The 19032-nt window shown below is 38.9% G+C and overlaps 1 protein-coding gene across 13 annotated transcripts in view; it reads left to right on the top strand.

Moving 5' to 3' along the window:
* Positions 1–996: 996 nt before the first annotated feature.
* EMSY (EMSY transcriptional repressor, BRCA2 interacting) overlaps positions 997–19032 on the top strand; it is an 85081-nt gene continuing 67045 nt past the window's right edge. For 3 of the 13 annotated variants that reach the window (XM_044258488.1, XM_044258486.1, XM_044258483.1), the window contains exons 1-7: positions 998–1106; positions 2832–2940; positions 8302–8401; positions 9893–9967; positions 11300–11341; positions 14603–14778; positions 16392–16544. In XM_044258488.1, the coding sequence (XP_044114423.1) occupies positions 2871–2940; positions 8302–8401; positions 9893–9967; positions 11300–11341; positions 14603–14778; positions 16392–16544 (616 nt within the window). In that variant the 5' untranslated portion in view covers positions 998–1106; positions 2832–2870. Of the gene's footprint in view, positions 1107–1864; positions 1884–2831; positions 2941–8301; positions 8402–9892; positions 9968–11299; positions 11342–14602; positions 14779–16391; positions 16545–19032 lie in introns of those variants that run through there. The other 10 variants (XM_044258496.1, XM_044258487.1, XM_044258485.1 and 7 more) reach the window with 6 other exon arrangements.

Here is a 19032-nt window from a genome sequence, read left to right as displayed (position 1 = left end):
CACTGAGCCACCCAGGCGTCCCTGACTTGGGCATTTTAACCAGATCCTACATTCCCAAAAATACAAAATTTAAGCGGAAGAACAATCACAAAACTTGGGATTGACTCTTCTACAATACCAAGCACTGGCTTCGATTTTATGGCCACGAGTAACTACAGACTGGGTCCCTTTTCTCATACGTAAAATAGGGGCAACAATACCTTCTTCGCACAATTGTTCTGGGATTAAATTAGAACAAAGGCTAGAAGGGTGAACCTACCACGCCGTAGGGCCTCTAATAAATACCTTCTCCTTCTTCCCTTTGACAGCTAAAGCACGAGATATCACTATCATTCCCACTTCACACGCGGAGAAACCCGACGTGGAGAACGCTCGGGTTCTCCTTATCCACTGGCAACTCCGCAACCCCCAGATTGGGTTTGGGCAATTGAGACGTCAGCTATGTCGGTTCCTGTAGCGTGGATTCTCTCCTTGAGTTGCGTCTGGTGGGGGCTGGAGGCCGTTGGTAATTGCTCCCATGACTCTGAGGAATCCGATACTAATACTGAACGGCGGTTCAGGGACAAAGCTTCTTTCCTACAGTCCCTAACCTCGCCTAGAGTAAAGGTCGCGATCAACCCTCTGCTCTAGATACCGACGCCATTTTGGCCTCTACGTGTGACGCCACACGTAGCAAAGAACGCAGTTGATTGGTTGGGAGACAGCAGCCGGAGGAGAGGCGCGCGAACCCCGAGAGGAGGGTATGGAGGAGAAGCCAAGGAAACTACAATCCCGGCCTTCCTTGCGCCTACGACGGCATATCAAGAGCGAAAGAGAAGGGAGCTTGGTTTCGGACCACAATTCCCAGAACCTCCCGCGATGTCTCCTCTTTCCTTTCAAAACGCGGAGGAAAAGAGGGACTGGGAGAACGGAGGCCTTCTGGAATCCGCTCTCCGAAAGGCGGGAAAGGCGAACTACACCTCCCGACTGGCAGCGCGCGGCTGCGCTTGCGCCCTGACGCCTGTCGCCATCTTGCCCCTTCTGAGGCACCGCAAACAAACCCAATTCCTGGTGTTCCCTAGTCTTGGCGGAGGAGCCTTTTAGATGAGCCCCGAAAGGCCGGGCAGGTGGGTGACTCTCAGTTAGGGTGCTGGGAAGAGCTGGCAGGTTAGCCAGGCTGGAGGAGCGCCGGCCTAGCCATTTGGTCCCCGGCTTGGGGCGCCCAGCCCCATCCTCCGTTGTCTCCTAACGGGATCGTGGGGCTCCCCGAGGTGGGCTGAGGGGGACTTTGGCAGGCCTGGTGCTGGGATCCTCGGGGTCCAGCTCTGGGAGCCTCCCTGTGAGTCTCGGTCGTCCGTCTGGCTGTCCGCGCGCCTACTCTCTCCGTTGTCCTCTCCGCTGAGGGAGCGAGCGAGGTGCTGATGCCGGCCGGGGCCCCTGACACCGGCTACTGGTCCTGAAGGGTTTGGGTAGTGGGATTGACATTGGGGTTGGCGCTGAGCGGCACCGGTGAGGAGGGTGGGCGGGCTGCTCTTGTTGTGGTGCTGCGAGAGAGTGCGTGTTTGGGGAGGGGGCGGGGCGGGCTCGCCTCCTTGACACTTGAGTGGGGGAAGGATTACTCTAGATCCCGGCTCCGGAGCGGGCTCCTGCTACTGCTGCCCAGATTTCCAGTGCGCTGCGGCCCCACGGCGGGGTGCGCTGGCTGGGACGCGTCGGGATGCCGTGACGTGGTGCTTGATTCGGGCGGTCGCCGGCCGCCTCCAAGATCCTGTCGGGGGGCGGGGACTGGCCTGTGGAGGGAGCGGATTCCTTTGGCTCTGCCCCTTCTTCCTCCTCCCCACCCCTTTTCTTTATGTCATCCTCCCGGCTGGGGCGCGCAGTCCGGTTCTCCTTGCTCTGGCTTGGTTTGTAGCTGAGAGGACTATGGGAAGTCGGGGGAGGGGGGGGATCAACTCCGGGCGCAGAGCTGGAGTTAGGAGCCCCAGTGCCTGGAACGCGATGTAGCAGTTATTACGGTTCGGTGCCTGTTTCCTCGACTAGACATTGAGCTGGCTCATTCACTCATTCACTCACTCGCTTACTCATTCATTTTACCCACTTTTCTCTATCTTCATTCATCTACTTAACAAATATTTACACTGGGTCTACCGGGTGCAAAGCAGGTATTGTGCAAGCGCCCAGCGCTGTTGTCTTTTTATCCTCTAGACCAGGCAATTCCCAGTATGAAGTAAGTTCCTGACATCTAAACTTTCGGTAAATGATTCTTTAATGACTACAGAGTGTAAATTCATCGCTCATTGTTAAGACTTGAGAAGAAAGTTTTTAGTTAAGTTCCATTAGCCCATGTAACGTGGTAGGAGGTATATGTGTTTTATCTCTTGTAACTCGCAAGTGAGAAACCAGACACAAATCAGGTAACTTGGCCAAGGTTACACGGGCAGTAGTAGCACCTATTTATTAAACAACGTGCCAGCCACTATCATAAGAACTTCACATACTGTTCTTTAATCCTTAAACAGATTGGATGATAGTACTTCTGTTTTACAGATGTGCAAAACTTTTTTTCAGATAGTGCACTTTACCAGGATCACTCAGCCAGTGAGTTGAAAGCTGGAACTAGAAACTAGAGATGTCTGACCCTAAAGCCTATGCTCTTTCCACTGCCCTGTGCTGGAATAATAAGCTGCGGAATGGTTGCTTAGTTCTTCATTTATCAGAAGTTGGAAAGTGTGGTAGTGAAATAGGATTGTGAGATGTTCTTACTGGTTTTACTTCTTAGTGTGTGGATCTCCAGGTAAGTGGCCTTTGAATATACTTTGGTAATTTGATTTTTATTTCATTTGTTTTGGTAGGGAAGACAAGCTCTTTGGGGCTACCAAAAAGAAGCAGCAATGCCTGTTGTGTGGCCAACCCTTTTGGATCTCAGCAGGGATGAATGCAAAAGGATTCTTAGAAAATTGGGTACGATTTTCGTTTTTGATGTTTATACCTTTCTATGATACTTTTCCCTTTCTGTTTTTGTCATGGCTGTTTGCCTGGATGTCATCTCACGCAGCATTAGAAATTCTTTAGAGGTGTACTTTTCATCTTCTCATTATTTCCCCACTGCCTAGCATAGTGCTTTTTTTACGTAGTAGATGCATGGGCCATAATAATAAAAATAGTAGCTCAGAGTTCTTGAGGGGTACTGGGCCATTCGGAGTTCTTTACATTCAATATCTTATTTAATCCTCACTCAAATGGGAAAGGTGGGTATTTGTGTATGTGTGTGTTTCCATATTACAGATGACAAAACTGAAGTTTAGAATTCAACATGATGCTGATAATAAGTCAGGGAGTCAGGACTGTAACCCAGGGAATATGATTCCAGTCTTTAGCATTATTTTAATTTTCATGAATGTATGTGTAAATTATAAACTGTTTCTGAATTCTAAGTAAATGTTAACTATGCTGACTTTCCTAAATTATGTTTACAGTCAGTAATAAAACAGGCTCTATATTTATAATTCATTATTTTGAGCTTCTTTTCCTTGAGAGGAGCCTTTCTCAACTAGCATTTAGGGAGAGAATTAAGCACTAATCCCAAACCTAATCCATTGTATGTAATGAATTGTATGTAACTTCTTTTTATGCATTTAGAATGGTAATAGTTTTGTACTATTCTTGAGAAAACTACTCAAATCATTTTTTATATTCTGTGGCTCAAATGAAGATCCTTGTTTGAGAACGAATGCTTTAGACTCTAAGGTCCAAGAGTGACCTTGTGTCTTCTTTACCACTGTAGTCCCAGGCTAGCACATAGTGAGTGCTCTGTAAATGAAAAAATAATTTGAAAAAGAACATTAAATGTTTTGGAAGTAGATATGAATTATTTGTTTATAATTTTAAAGGGGAAAGTGTGGGCCTTGAATTCAGAGGGACCTGGGGTCTTGGTCTTGTCACTAATGACCCACAGGATCAAGGACAGTTTATTTAATCTCCTTAAATGTTTTGACATTTTTGTAAAAAAAGCACAATATCTGCCTCATAAGTTTGTTATGTGGATTCATTGTATATAAAAGGGTCCTACCATAGTGCTTGACATCTGAGGGTATAGTGTTTTAGAGCAGTTGCTTTCAGACATTATTTGCAGGAGAATCTTCAGAGGAAATCTTGGTTGGGAATTCTTTTGTGTAAATCTGAATCATAGCTGCCCTGGTGCAGTCTGCTAGTAACATTCTTTTTTATTTCCGATCAGGCCACTGGGAGGATTTCTCTTATTTTAAACTATTTCTTAGCATTGTATTTTAGCATGTTTAGAGAGGTTTTTTGGGCAGTCATCCATTATCATTTTTTTCCTTTAACCTTATATCCAAACTTTTAGTACTAATTCGAAGATGATTTTCTACACACATGCATGCAATTGCTATTGCTTGCTATCTACCATTTATAGAGTTGGACTGCTATTTACTCCATAACTAAAATAATTGCAGATGAACAGATCCCAACTACAGTAGATTGGATTAGAGTTTCTGGGCTTTTGGGGCCTTGAGTCAAGAGATTATGTTTAAATATAAAAATGGTAACCTTTAAGTCTAAATTTATCCTTAACTTTAGCCAGAGCTGTGTGGGTAATATTGCGGGAGAGCTGTTTCTATACAAAAGAAAACAGCCTTCCTACAGGGTAATGTCATCTTCAATGACCCTTCACTTTGGGAGGTGAGTCTTGATAGTGATTTGCAGAAAGACTTCCTCCCCACCCGTTGGCTCATTATCATAACAATGAAACTTTTGAATTGCCTTCAAACGCTAGCTCTCAGTCCAAAGTTTAGAGAAAAGTACTGTACTTGAGAATTAACTTAAAATATTTTAACAATTAATTTTGTTCTTTTAAAAATAGTTATAAATCATTTAACATAAAATGCTAAACATTTAAATTTTACTTAGATAAAAAACACTGAGATCGAGAATTTTTTTTTTTAAGATTTTATTTATTTATTTGACAGATACGGGGAGAGAGGGAACACAGCAGGGGAGGTGGGAGAGGGAGAAGCAGGCCCCCTGCTGAGCCCGGAGCCGGTTTGGGGCTCGATCCCACATGACCTGAGCCGAAGGCAGATGCTTAATAACTGAGCCACCCAGGCACCCCAAGAATTTTTTTAATACTATACTGAACATGCCAGTGATAGATAAATGCTTCCCTCTTTCTATCCTGCCTTTCCCATGCCTTATTTTAAAAAAACCATTCCTCAGTTACAACACCTACATGGGGTTTCATGGACTGTAGTATAATTGAATGGCTGATTTGTTTAAGTGGAACGCTGAGTACTTTGTAGAGTGATTTGGCAAATCTTTTTGTTTTCCGTGGTGTTTGCATGTATCTCTAATATTTATGTGCCATTAGAGTTAATACTACAATAGAATGGCACCAAAACTATGAGAAATTCAATTAAGTTTGATATTTGTCAGAATCTGAGGATACCCATCAAAATGGAAATCATATGTCAAGGAAGTTGGGAAGTCAGTAAATGTTCTTTACAATGAGTGAATTTCTGGAGAATGGAGGAAGTGCCTCAGATTGTGTGACTATAACTGTGGTCTGAGTTCCGGTTTAGTGTGAGGTTACCACCTCTTAACTTTTGTCCATGACTTTTTAGTTAGACTTGGATTGAGACTTGAAATGTCAAAAACCTTTGCTGCATTTCTATGATTAATTTCACTCTTTTTGAAGTAGTATCTTGATCACCATAAATTGCATAGGCCAAAAGTGAATACCATTTCCTCTCTCTGACCTCTCCATTTCTTTTTATGGTATTGCCCTTCACCTAAATATCTTGCGGACTACAAAATCTCTTTCCTTTCCTTCTGCTGTTCCTTCCACATTCAGTCAACTACTGGATCCTACAAATAAGAGCTTTTTAGCCTGGAACTAGAGGCTTAGTCTGGCCCCAAACTACTTTTCCATTTTTGTCCTTCTTTATTCCTATGTACAGGTCTCTTCTTTGATTTTAATGACCTTGAGGATAGGGACTTTGTCTTATTCATGTAGATATTCTCCATGGTACCTTGTAGTAGTAGTAAGGTGCAGTTAAGTTTGGTTTGAGTTAGTGATTATCCAAGTACAGGCATATTTTTACTTATACTGAAGTAGAACTCCAAAAATATTCACTGACTGTTCCTGGAAGTTTGATGTCTGTATGAGACATTATTTGCTCTTTTAATGTATTCCTTCTGCATATTTGCATTTTTTTTTCTAATTGCTTAGAGCACCTTTCTCTTTTTGATGAAAGCTTATACTTCTAGACTGGGTGATGTGTTTCTTCTCTTTGCTTTTACCACTGTATTATAAACTGTATCATCATTGTCTGGTGACTTGTTTCACTGTAGCTTTATTCTGGAGTTAACTTCTTGAAGGCAGGATTTATCATACTATCTGGTATGTATAAAGGGACTCAGTAGTGATCTGTTGAGTAAAATATTCCATAAATGAGGTGTAAACTTTTAGTATAGCGATTTCTTAATTGGTTATTCCCAGTGTCTTTCTGAACTTTACTTTGGGTCCTGATAAAAGCTGAAATAAATGTTTCTTGGTACTAAGTATTTTCTTCACTATGCTAAGAGCAGGAAAGCTTTGTTCTTCCAGAGATACCCCATGAAACATCTACATAGTATTTACAATAGATTGAATATGCAAAATGTTTACACATGGGATAATTCAGTTGGATCAGACATTTCTTTCCAGCAGGGAGGAGGAGCAGGGGGAGAGGGATAAGCAAGACTCCCTATTGCTCAGGGAACCTGATGTGGGGCCTCAATCCCAGGAACCTGGGATCACGACCTGAGCCGAAGGCAGACACCCAACTGACTGAGCCACCCAGACACCCCATGGATCGACATTCTGTTTAATATAGTCAGCTCACTCTTTTTTGGCTCTCAGAACTGTGAATACATGAACTAAACAAGGCTACTTGTTTATTATTGGTGCAGTACCTAGGATGCACATATGTATACCTTCATTATTTGTGCGTCAGGCCTTGGGAAATACCAAATACTAGTAGCAGCTTGAATTGACTAAGAAGATAACTGTATTTTGGACACTTATTCCCATCATTCTAGTTTGCTTAGATTTACCTGTCTCATAGTGTTAGTGGCTTAAAATGACTATTTATTATTTCTTTTGATTCTGTGGTTGCTGGTTTTGCCCGCGCTCTCTCATGTGGCGTATTCAGCTGGTATGTTAGCTGGTTTGCTGGGCTTCGCTCAGATGGCTGGGCCTCTCTCCATGTGGCTTTTATCCGGGGTTTCTTTGCAGCTTGGTTATCTCAAGAGAGATCTCAAAAGAGAGAGCAAGCCCTGCAGGCAGATGTTAGTGAGCTTCATACATAATGTTTGTATTTTGTATGCTGATGTTCCACTGGCCAGGGCAAGTCACATGCCAAGCCCAGAGTCAGTGTGAGAAGGGAGTATTCAAAAGTAGTACAGTTCCCAAGGAGTGTGCTGGGAGGCAGGCATGGTTCATTAGGAGCCAGTGAGGACTTTTTGCTTTTATATTTTCACCAGTATTGGAGACTGGCAGTTTCATTTCATAATGGTTATTGCTGTGGAAAGATAGTGAAATGAAATTGTCTGGCATTAGGGTTCAGTATATTATATGCTGGCTGCTATAAGAGCAACTCATGTTTCCTAACTGGTCTTAGTCATTTGGATCGTAGATGCAGAGGATCTTAGATCTGGAAGATACCTTCGATGTCCCTTCTAGATAAAGAAATTGAGGTTCAAGAGTGAGAAAGAACTTGCCCAAGGTCACACAACTAGTAAGTGGGAGTGCTGGAGCCAGAATCTGGTCATTTGACTCTTGTTCTAGGAGTTTTCTACTGTGCCGTACTCATGATATTCTCAACCCCAGGAGGGAGGTAGAATGTAGTTTGAATTCTAGGCAGGACTAAGGAATTATTTCAAGGATTGGTCATTGTAGGTAACCTGTCAGTAAAGCTAAAAATTTCTCTTATCAGCCTTGTATCACTTGGAGCCTGTTCCCAATTGTTGGTAGCATCAGAATTACATGTGATAATGTGTGAGATAAAATACTTACCATTAGATTTTTCTACCTAAACATTTTGTACACATGACTTGTGTGACACAATAAGAAAAAGATATACAATTATAAAAGCCACATTTTAATCAGTGCTCTTAGATAACATTTTTGAGAGGAACTTTAAAAATTTTGTGTGTTGATTTTTTTTTATTGATTTCTAGGTTTTTTTGCCCTGAAGTTTCACTATATGTAGCCACAGTATTAAAATATTGAAGGCCTATCTTGATAAAATAATTTTCTTCTTCTAGAATTGGAGGCATATGCTGGAGTTATCAGTGCACTTCGGGCACAGGGGGATCTCACCAAGGAAAAGAAAGATCTTCTTGGAGAACTCTCAAAAGTTCTTAGGTAAATTATCATAAAAGTTTGTGAGATGTGACTCTAGAAATTTCATTTTGAGGAGTTTTAATACTTTTCATTCTCAAGTTGAAGACAGAGTTGTTCAGGTTGTTGGTACTTAGTTCATCCTAATTATGTGCTTTTTACAGAAAGTTATGTAATTTATCATTTATTCTGTAACCAGAAAGGGTTTAAGGCAGGTTATTTTAGGTTTTGGTCACCTGGGAAAAGGAGGTATTTTTGACATGGGCGAAGGGAAGAAGACCTGGTAGCAACAAGATCTGAAGACTTGGAGTGTCCCAGTGTCATTTGTTGGGAGGGAAGAAGGACATACTAGGAAGTTATTATCTTAATTTATAGAAACGGGTGGTTTTGAAATAGTCATAGCCCTGCAGATAGTTTATACCCCCATTTTCCTGCTAGAGTGGCACTTGAATCCATTAAAAAATTCTAGTGAGTGGAATTCTTTGATACCTGTCTTGATCCATTCTGACATCTTGAGCTTTCTCCGAAAATACTGTTTTAACTGAAGTTTCCTTTCTACATTTAAAACCATTTTGTCCTGTTCTTTTTTTTAAAATGAAAATAGAGAAGGAAGTTGTTTCCTATCTATGGTTGACATTAATATAGGGATATTATTAAGTTAAATCCTTAATCTTATTGTCTTCATATTTAATGGTTTATATATAATTTTTGTTTGTTGTTTCTGGTTCCCCATAAATCTGCTTTTCAGCCCCTTACCTATTTTATATTTTAGTCCATGATACAGATTTAGCTTAAGCAGTAAAGATTACAATTTGAAGAGTGGTTATTCATTTTACTGAATATTTACTAGTGGAATGGGTGTAGCCTTTTTTCATTTTTTTAGTATTAACTTTATGTTCATTTAGTCAGGATCAGTATCTGCACATTTTGACTGGAATAGTAACAGTGTAATGTGGAAGACATACAGCTGGTGTTGAGTAGAGGAGTAATGTCTTGGTGTCAAATTTCATAGCATATAGCCACAGGAAACAGATTATCTTGCCACTTTTGTTTCTTTATTATATTCACTGAACATAAAATTATAGATTCTTAAGCTTTAGAAAGAACTTTAGAAGACTTGCCTCTAAGTGCCAACATCTTCTCAGTAACCACAATTACGGGTCATTCAGTGGCTGTTTGCATATTTAGATAACAGGAACCTCTGCTAATCTTGAACATGGTCTGACATTTCTGCTGCGTTTTGGAAGTAATGACTTGCTACCAAGCTGATTTGTCTTCCTGTGATTTCTAATTTGCAACTAATTCTTTCTGCAGTTACACAGAATCACTTTGAACCCTTTCCTATGATTTTAATTAAAGGATCTGAAGACATATATTAGGCCCCGTCTATATCTTTTCACAGATCAATCTTGTCTCCCCTCTTCCCCAAACAAAATGTTGACTTAAACATTAATAAAAATATAGAAAAGAGCTGCCTGCTTGGCAGAGTTCTATAATGGCTATTTTTTTTCATAGCATCTCAACAGAGCGCCACCGTGCTGAAGTTCGGAGAGCAGTAAACGATGAACGGTTAACAACAATTGCACATAAGTAAGCCATTAGTCATACAACCCCTGATTTTTATGACGTAGTATAACATAGTTTTGAAACAGTCTTCCTGTTGTATAGCAGATTCCTGAGTCTTTTATCTTAATAGTAATATTTCTTTACTCAGGGATCCTGACCATAGAGGTATTAACTGTTTATTCAGTTGGTTATGTTTTTGCATTTGGTTAGGCAAGCTTTAAGTACTCAGGTCAAATCCAGTTATAATGTGATCTCTGGATAAAAGGCCACCACAGTTTAGCAGATGATTTGCTTACTTAAAGCAAAGTTCAGTAATAAAGTAGTATGCTCCCCTCATTTGACAGCCCCTTAGAGGTTCTTTGTAATGGTATGTGGTATACATATTGCTTTATAAATAGGCATTATATATTTTCTTTATAACTAATATTTCATGTATTTTGAGAGTCAGAAAGATTATAAGAATATATGGTTTACTTTTAAGAAACATGAATATATCTTAATTTACTTTAAAAAAGCCAACAAAATAAAATTATGAAGGATTCTTATCAAATTATTTTCAGATCATTATAACTATGTGATAGATGGGGGTGGTGAAGGGGGGTGGAGGACTATGGGCAAGGATCAAACATTGTATGGAGATAGTGCCTCCTAAAGAATAGAAAGAAACAGAAATTATCCTTAAATGTTAATGCAAGATGACAGGAACATTTCATTAAAAATAAGATTTATTACAGTATAATTCATTTTTAAAAATTTTTATGTTTTAATGTGAAATAAAACTAAAGGAAAAAATTCAGTGCATTTCCATAATGTGATCAATAGTGTGTTTAAACCAGTTGGCAGTGTTTGAATTGACACTGCAGATTCATTAGCTTCATGTTGTGCTTCGTTGTTCCTCATTTTACTTAACTTATGAAATGGGGTGCTACCTTTTTAACTGTGTAGTTTGAAAGCTTAGGTATCTGGATTTTGAGGTTTTTCAGTGGTGGGTATGTATGCACTGTAGAAGTTTGGAATTTTTCCACTAGAGACATTAAGTATTTAGTTGTCAGGCCAACATGGTTGAACCATTCAAATATTAATGTGTTCCTTTAATTTGCTCTAAACTTTTGAATTGGGTTGCTCTAAAAATAATGACTGAACCTAGATTCTAATTTGAGATGGTAATAGGAAACTTATGTGCTAGATAATAAAGTAGTAAACAATAGCTTAACATTCAGAGGCACTTAGAGACAGTTAGTACCTTAAAAGCACTGGAGAAATGTTGTGGGGCAATTAGTTGTAAGTTGATGCATCAGTTTCATACTTAAAGGATAACATTTATTTAGTCTCCTTTTCCTTTTTTCCCCTTTAAAGAATGAATTTATCCTTATATTTGGGTGAAAGACCAAGTTACAGGTATGCAAATAGGTTATTATTATTTCAGGCTTTTTCTTGTATTATTTCAAAATTGAAGCTCTCAATTATTCAGGGGCACATATTCCCATTTACGAATTAACCGTGCCCTCTGCTTTTCCTTCTCTTCCCCTCCTCCCCCTCCTAATACTGCCCACCCTTTAGCCATTTTGCTGCTTGGGAGTACCTCTAGTCAGAGGGTGGGAAGGGAGAGGAGGTGAAAATTTTAATTAGTCATTTTACTACTTGTTAGTTAACCTGGAAATGGCTTGGTGGAAGAATTTACAAGTATTTACCAAAGTATTTTTGGATAATATATGGATTTCTTTAATCTGTTTGACCTCTCCCTTTCCCTCCTCTCTCTATTAGCATGGATAATTGAGAGTTGGCTTTTATCTGCCTGTGTTTCCTTTTTTCTCTCCTTTCTGATTTCTTTAATACATGAATTTAATTTTCTGAAGAGTTTACTTCAGCATATAATTTTAAAAGCTTCTTAGGTCTTTCTGTACTCCTGTTTTAATATTTTATGCTGTGGTTTTAGTTTGACTAGGTGTCGTATTTTACTTGTTGAGCCCAGGGGTTGGTGAGTGTGGAGTGGTGAGGAAGGCATAGATCCCTTATTCTCTATACCTCCTCTGCCTTCTTTCCTTCAGAAGTAGTAACAGAACCTAAATCCAAAGATTATCTATAGGATGGCCTCATACTCTCAGCCGGAAAAAAGCGAGCCAAGGGGAATGCATCTGAGCTGACTACATTCCCTTCCCCTCGCCCTTCCCTCCCCCACTCAAAATCGCAGCTTAGTCCAGAAGGAATGTGGTTGAAAGGTGAAGAGAAAGCCGAGAAGATTGAGCACAAAGGAGGTGGAAACAAAAGGAGCTGGGTTTCTGGGATCAAAGAAAAGCCTTGCTTACGGCTGGAAGCATAACACGTGTTTATTATTTGGCACCAGACCATTTTTTAAGTTTGATACTCGAATTCAGTTTGAAACATGTCAGAATATTATAATATTAAAGCCTGGAATGTCAAAGGGGCTTCAGAGTTTTTAATTGTGGCCCCCCCCCCGCCCCCCGCCAGTACTGTCTCTAACACTCAAAGAAAGTGGCTATCTGGAATTACTGTTCTTTTAAACTCCTTCCCCGTAAGCTGGACATTCATAGGCTACTGTGTGTGAATTTCTGTGTGAGGGTAAAGATTTTTTTTTTGCTGGTGCACTGCAAAGGATATGAGGGCCAAGGTAGTTTCATTAGTATCATGTTAGATTTCTCAGGAAAGGGTCTGGAGCAAGGTTTCTACCCTCCCTTGCCATTCTTAATCTAAATAGAGAAGCGATCTTTATATTGAAACTTAGGGGCTCCAGGGAAGCCCCCGAGTAAGATGTAAAATTCAGTTAAGATGATTTGTGCAACTAATGCATATTTACACCCTCATTACTAAGCAAATAGGAATTTCTTAATCTAACATAATTTTTCACTCACTTAAAAAAGTTTGAGCATGTTTGCATGAGTAGAAATTTGGAAGATTTACAGATTTTTAAAAAAGTTGCAGTTCTGTCTTTTGCACTGCAAATTCTGTCTTTTCAATAGCAAATATTCATGTGTTTCAATCTTCCATAATTTCTGCCACCATTTAAGCAATGCACCAGGTAAGTGTAGACATCACTTTATTTGTGTGTAAACAATCACCTAGCAAATTTACTAGTGATGTTCTAATAAAATGATAGCAAAATAGGAGTCAGTCAAGAAAACACTAAATAGCTTTTAGAATTTTTTCCTTTGACAGTTAGCTGAAGCCCATTTCTGTTCCTCTTATTTATACCATTCTCTATTTCATAACTAGTGTCAAATTGGAGATTATGTGATAACAAATTTATGGAGTTAATTGGGGTTTTAGGAACTCTTCTTTCCCTCGTTTTAGGTAGGACTGGTTAAATGGTTTGCAGATTTCTTATAGTAACCCAACTAGATTCATCAACTAGAAATTCCTTTCTGAACTGAAAGTAAATCTTAAGTTGTAAAGTAATTTATTTGTTCCATTCAGCAAAAGTGTATGAACTTAGGAAGTTATTTAACCTTCCAGTGATTCAGTTTTTCCATCCACAAAATGGAGATGATAATATTACCAATTTCATAGGATTATTGAGAGAATTATGAGTTAATACATAGAAAATGTTTAAAATAGTGCTTAGTTGATGTTAACTACCATAATCATCATCATCGTCATTATCATTATTCCATTATCCACTAACAAGGGCTTTTGTGTACGCTCTCTAAATATGAAGAATCAGTGGACATTTCAGCTCTTAGGCCTTAGATTGGGTTGTAGAATCCTTGGTTTGGAAAAGGTACAGAAATATTTCTGATTTAGTAAAGAGATTGATTAACTGATTCTGGGTATATTTTAAACCTTGACACACTAATCATTAGGAGAAGTGATGCAACTGCCTTTTGTGAAGCCAAATCAAGAGAAGTGACACAATTGTCTTTTCATATTTCAACCATATTTCAGTTGGATTCCTGGGATAAAATTCACTCAAGTTTTTAGAGTAGAGAAACAGAATAGTGTCTACTTAGGGGGATAGTTCAGTGGCCTCAAATATTTCTTAAAGAGTGGTATAAGTAAAATTAAAGTAGTGGCAGGTTTCTTCCAATGATCTCAGATCTAGTTTATTTTTTAATAGGAAGGATACTAATATAACACACCATCAATGACACATGCAGTTATATATACAGCCCTCTTCTCTCCCTCCATACTTGGTCTCCCTCGTTTACTGCCTCAGTTTCCCTTGTTTGAAAGCCTTAGAACCTCTGGCCATGCAGGCAGTTAGATAATTTTTGCAAAGATTCAGTGAATTCTATCCTCAATTATTGAAATCCAATCTTAAAAATTTTAAGTACCTTTTATCTTTTTAGTTGAATTACAAAATTGTCTAAAAGTAGTAGATGTACTAGTTTTCATTAGCAATGCCAGATTTAAAGTAATGAAAACAAGTTCAATATTTAGAAGGCATAAAACATTCTTTGGTAGTTTCAGTTGTGTTAATTATAAAATTTAGATTCTAGAATAAAATGTGTAAGAACTTTGTGTGTGAAATCCCTTGAATTCTGATAATTATTCATAATTTTGATTTTGCTTGCTTAAAATAAAGTCTCTCCTATTCACTCAGGATAGTTTTTATAATTTAAAAAGTTATATTTGCTTGAGAAAATAGTTGATTCATTTTTAGTGATTGAGAACCCTTGTAGCAGCATTTTCTTTTTTGTTTAGTATGTCTGGACCTAATAGCTCTTCAGAATGGTCCATTGAGGGTCGTCGCTTGGTTCCACTGATGCCCCGGTTGGTTCCCCAAACCGCCTTCACGGTAACAGCTAACGCTGTTGCCAATGCAGCTATCCAGCACAATGCATCTCTTCCAGTGCCTGCAGAAACCGGAAGTAAGGAAGGTGAGTAGAAAACTGTACTTCTATATATAGAGATGACTTTTCTCAGATTCTTCAAGGAAAGGTATCCTGTTTTTCATCTGTTTTTAAATCCCAGTGTATGAAGGTTACAAAAACACAGTAAGCAGCTCTTACTCTGAAAATAGAAACTGCCAAGTTTTTAGTCTCAGCCAAAACTAAATCTCCCTTTTATTCAAAGTGTGAATTCTATTAATCAGAAAATTGCAAAAGCCTTCTTGGAGAGAATTTTTGATATCAGAGTATTTTGTGAGAAGTACAGAAAAGGCCTTAATGGGTGAGATAGAAAAAAAAGGATGGAAGTCACTTACCTGCTGGGGAAAGATGCCTAACTGATTACTTAGACAATAAATCTCTCTTTTATCTTCTGGAGTAAGTGGTATATGGTGTTTCTCTGTTCTAGTCAGTGTTCTGAATCTATTAGGGATTACCTGGCAGAGGAGAAGGCTTTTTATTGTTATTTAATCTAGTAATTGGTATGTGCTTTACTTGAATTCCCTTGAGATCACCAAGACTAATATTAAATTCGAGAGCTTGTATTCAGATTGATTCTAGTAGCTTAGTTTGGTATTGCTTGAAAGTAACCCTGAAAATAATGAATGAAGTTGTCAGATTACTTTAGGGAATTGTCGTTTCTTGACTAGCAGTGGATTGTGGAGCAAAAGGAGACACTTCATGCATGCCAGGCTCTGTTTTCGACTACAGGAAGCTATATTTAGAGAGAGACAGGTACCAATATACAAAGTCCTGTTTTCTTTGTTGTAGGGGAGTTATCTTTCTCTCTTTTTACTTTTACCTTTTCTATCCACCAGCTGTCTGGTAAAGTGAAAAGAATATAGGATTTCCAGTAGTCACATCTGCCTCTGAGTCCTAGTTAGCCATTTCTTAGTTATATAACCTCCAGCAACTTAAGTTTCTGTGAACCCTAGATTCCTTATCTTTAAAATGAGGATGTGGTGGTGTGAGAATTCGTGCTAATATATGGAGAAGGATTTAGTGTAATGCATGTTATCAGTAAATGGTGTCTTATGAACTATTCTTCCTTCTTGTTGTCATTCAAGAAATTGACATATGATGTTGTGATTTAGTTGAGTTATTGTGGTACTGCTCGGATGGCAAGTGACTATAAGTTGTTTTATAATAAAGTAACCTTGCTGTGGTTCCCCCCAGTAGCCAAGTTGGAAATTACCATGGTTAGGGAAAAATTACGCATCACTCCATCATTGGTGCTGCTCTCAGTATTAAAAAGGGAATACAAGTACGTGCCTTTTGTCTAACTCTTGCCGTGAATGAAAAATTTTTATTTTTCTCAGTATAGTTTTAAACTTGATTTCTTTATAATTGTGCTCTTTTCCATTGGCGATGTCACCTGTAGGCTAGCTGTTAAATACTTGAGTAAAACCCAGTGAAGTGATGATTTTCAGGAAGGGTTATTAATACCTTTTAACTTAGTGGACCTAATACCTTGTAATGGCCTCTAACTTCTGATCATATGAAAATGTTAAAATTGGCCTGCAGTAAAAAAAAAATTACTTTTCTGTATATGCGTGGACAGTTTTGGTGAAAGTTAACAGCAAACTTTCTTATCGTTCCTTCAGTAGTGGTTTGCTATTCCTACACAAGTACCACGTCAACCCCAACCTCTACCCCTGTTCCAAGTGGCAGCATAGCAACGGTTAAGTCTCCAAGACCTGCCAGTCCTGCCTCCAATGTAGTTGTCTTGCCAAGTGGAAGTACTGTTTATGTCAAAAGTAAGTGATATTCTCAGTGTTATCAGGGCCATCTTGGCTAAATGCTGCAACATAGGCTCCGATTAGATCTGCCTTCCTGGATTAAATCATCGGTCCACTGGCTATTAGCAGTGGTTAGTTTTTGAAGGTTGTAAATTCCTTTCTTTACATGTGACTAGGTATATATTGCTTTTTAATCAGTTTTGGGGGTTGAGAAATGACCTTTTTTTTTCTCCGTGGGAAATCTGTCTTGAACAGTGCTATCTTCCAAATAGTCACTTATTTTTGTTGTCATGGAATAGAAATGTGAATGGAAACTGAAGAAATGTGCTTATGTGATTTATTCAGCATTTACTCCTATAATTGTAATCTCTGTAATGTTCTTAAAAAAATTATTTATATAGCATATCATCCAACTGTTACATTCAGTGCTACGTTCTAGAGAGTCCATCTTTTATATTTCTAGTTGACTGTAAGCTTTTGAAGTTTATTTACAGTTTTTAACCCCTTGATTCTCTCCTGTGAAACAGTTTAGAGACCAGGTCATGTTTTGGTTTTAGTGTCTGTTATGTCAGTATTGCTTTACTTTTGTTATCAGCTGGAGATTACTAACATTTGAGTTTCATTTTTCTCAATATGGCGATAAACCTGATTTCTTTGTAACTTTTAGAGGTAGAGTTGCTGTTTTAGGAATGATTTTAGGTCATTGTCAGCCTTATTCAAATTAAAGTCTAAAAATGAAGGTATAAGTGTGTAAGGAGTTACATTTTATTAGCAGTTCCATAAGTCATGCTGTATACTTGTTTTTGTCTATAGAGATTCCTGTGTATGTTGCAAGGTTTTATGTTTCTCACTTGATTTTTTTTTTTTTAAAGTCTGCAAAAATAGTTGAGGCTTTAGTTCACAACGAAGAAAACTAAGAATCTGGAACTGTTAGGTTTCTATCTGATTTCTGTAGATTGAGCCAAGGTGATTGTAAGAGATCTGTTTTTTTGTTTGTTTTTGGTAATCTCTATACCCAACATGGGGCTCGAACTCACAACCCTGAGATCATTGTATGCTCTTCTGACTGAGCCAGTCAGGTGCCCCACAATCTACCTTTTTTTTTCTTTTTAATCATTTTTTAAAACATTGAGGGTGAATCCCAAACCCAAGGAAACCTTTAAACTTAAAATGTTGTTTAAAGTAATGGGAAGTTTATTGCTTTATTCTCAGAAGTCACACAGGCAACATTAGTTGGAGATAAAATCATTCATTAATCTAACTTCATATGTACAAGGCACTTGCCAGGGAAACAAACCAATAAGTCTTAGTCATTGCCATCTGGGAGCCCCTTAATAATGGGAAATATGCAGACCAACAGCTACAGTGCCATGGGGTAAGTGATACAGAAGAGAATATACAAAGTGCTTAAGCTCAGAGGAGATGTGGATTAGTTTTGCTTAGAGGAGTAAGGGAGAACATCACTGAGGTGATGATTTGCAGGATGATGAAGAGTTCATTGTTGGTAGGTAGTATTCCCCAAAGAACAATAGCGTTTGGAGAGTCTGGTTGGGTAGAATGTGGTAAGGTGGCTTTGGGGAATCGTGAGCAGTTCAGTGTATCGGGATTACAGGGGTGCACAGGGTTGGGTAGAATAGGGTATAGTTGGCCCTAGAGCAATGTGGGACTAAGGAACGCTGACTCCCTGTACAGTCAAAAATCGGCATATAACTTGACTCTGCAAAAACTTAATTACTAATAGTCAACAGTGGGCCAGAAGTCTTACTGGTAACATAAACAGTTGACTAGTATGTATTTCGTATATGTGTTATGTACAGTATTCTTACAATAAAGTAAGCTAGAGAAAAGAAAATGTTACTAAGAAAATCATACGAGGAAAAAGAAACATTTACAGTAATATACTATATTTCTCAAAAAAAAAGCACATATTAGTGGACCTCTGCAGTTAAGACTTGTGTTTGTATTCTTGGAAAGCTGTAGAACCTTGAATGATGTAGTAATGATTTAAGTGCCTCTTCTTTTTTTTTTTTTTTAAGATTTTTTTATTTATTTGTCAGAGAGAGAGAGAGAGAGCACAGGCAGACAGAATGGCAGGCAGAGGCAGAGGGAGAAGCAGACTCCCCGCTGAGCAAGGAGCCCGATGTGGGACTCGATCCCAGGATGCTGGGATCATGACCTGAGCCGAAGGCAGCTGCTTAACCAACTGAGCCACCTAGGCATCCCCTAAGTGCCTCTTCTTGTAGGGAGATAAAAACTACTTAAGGATTTAAAGCAAAGCAAAGCATTGACACCATTAGATACAAGATTCTGTAACTGACAGCAGGATGGAGGGTTGAATTGGAGTGATTGGAAGCATGGACACCTTTTAGGAGGTTGCTAAAATACAGGCTGGGGATAAGGAGGCCTGACATAGCCAAAGTGTTAGAGAAAGAAGGAAAGGGATTCAGAGAAAAATTCTGAGGGAGGATTGATAGAACTTACTGTTTGATTGGGCTTGAGGCAAAGG

This window comes from Neovison vison, chromosome 7 (assembly GCF_020171115.1).
Source record: "Neovison vison isolate M4711 chromosome 7, ASM_NN_V1, whole genome shotgun sequence".
In the NCBI taxonomy this organism is placed as follows: Eukaryota; Metazoa; Chordata; class Mammalia; order Carnivora; family Mustelidae; genus Neogale; species Neogale vison.
The sequence above is the reverse complement of the archived record's forward strand: the minus strand, read 5'-3'. Positions and strand labels throughout refer to the sequence as shown.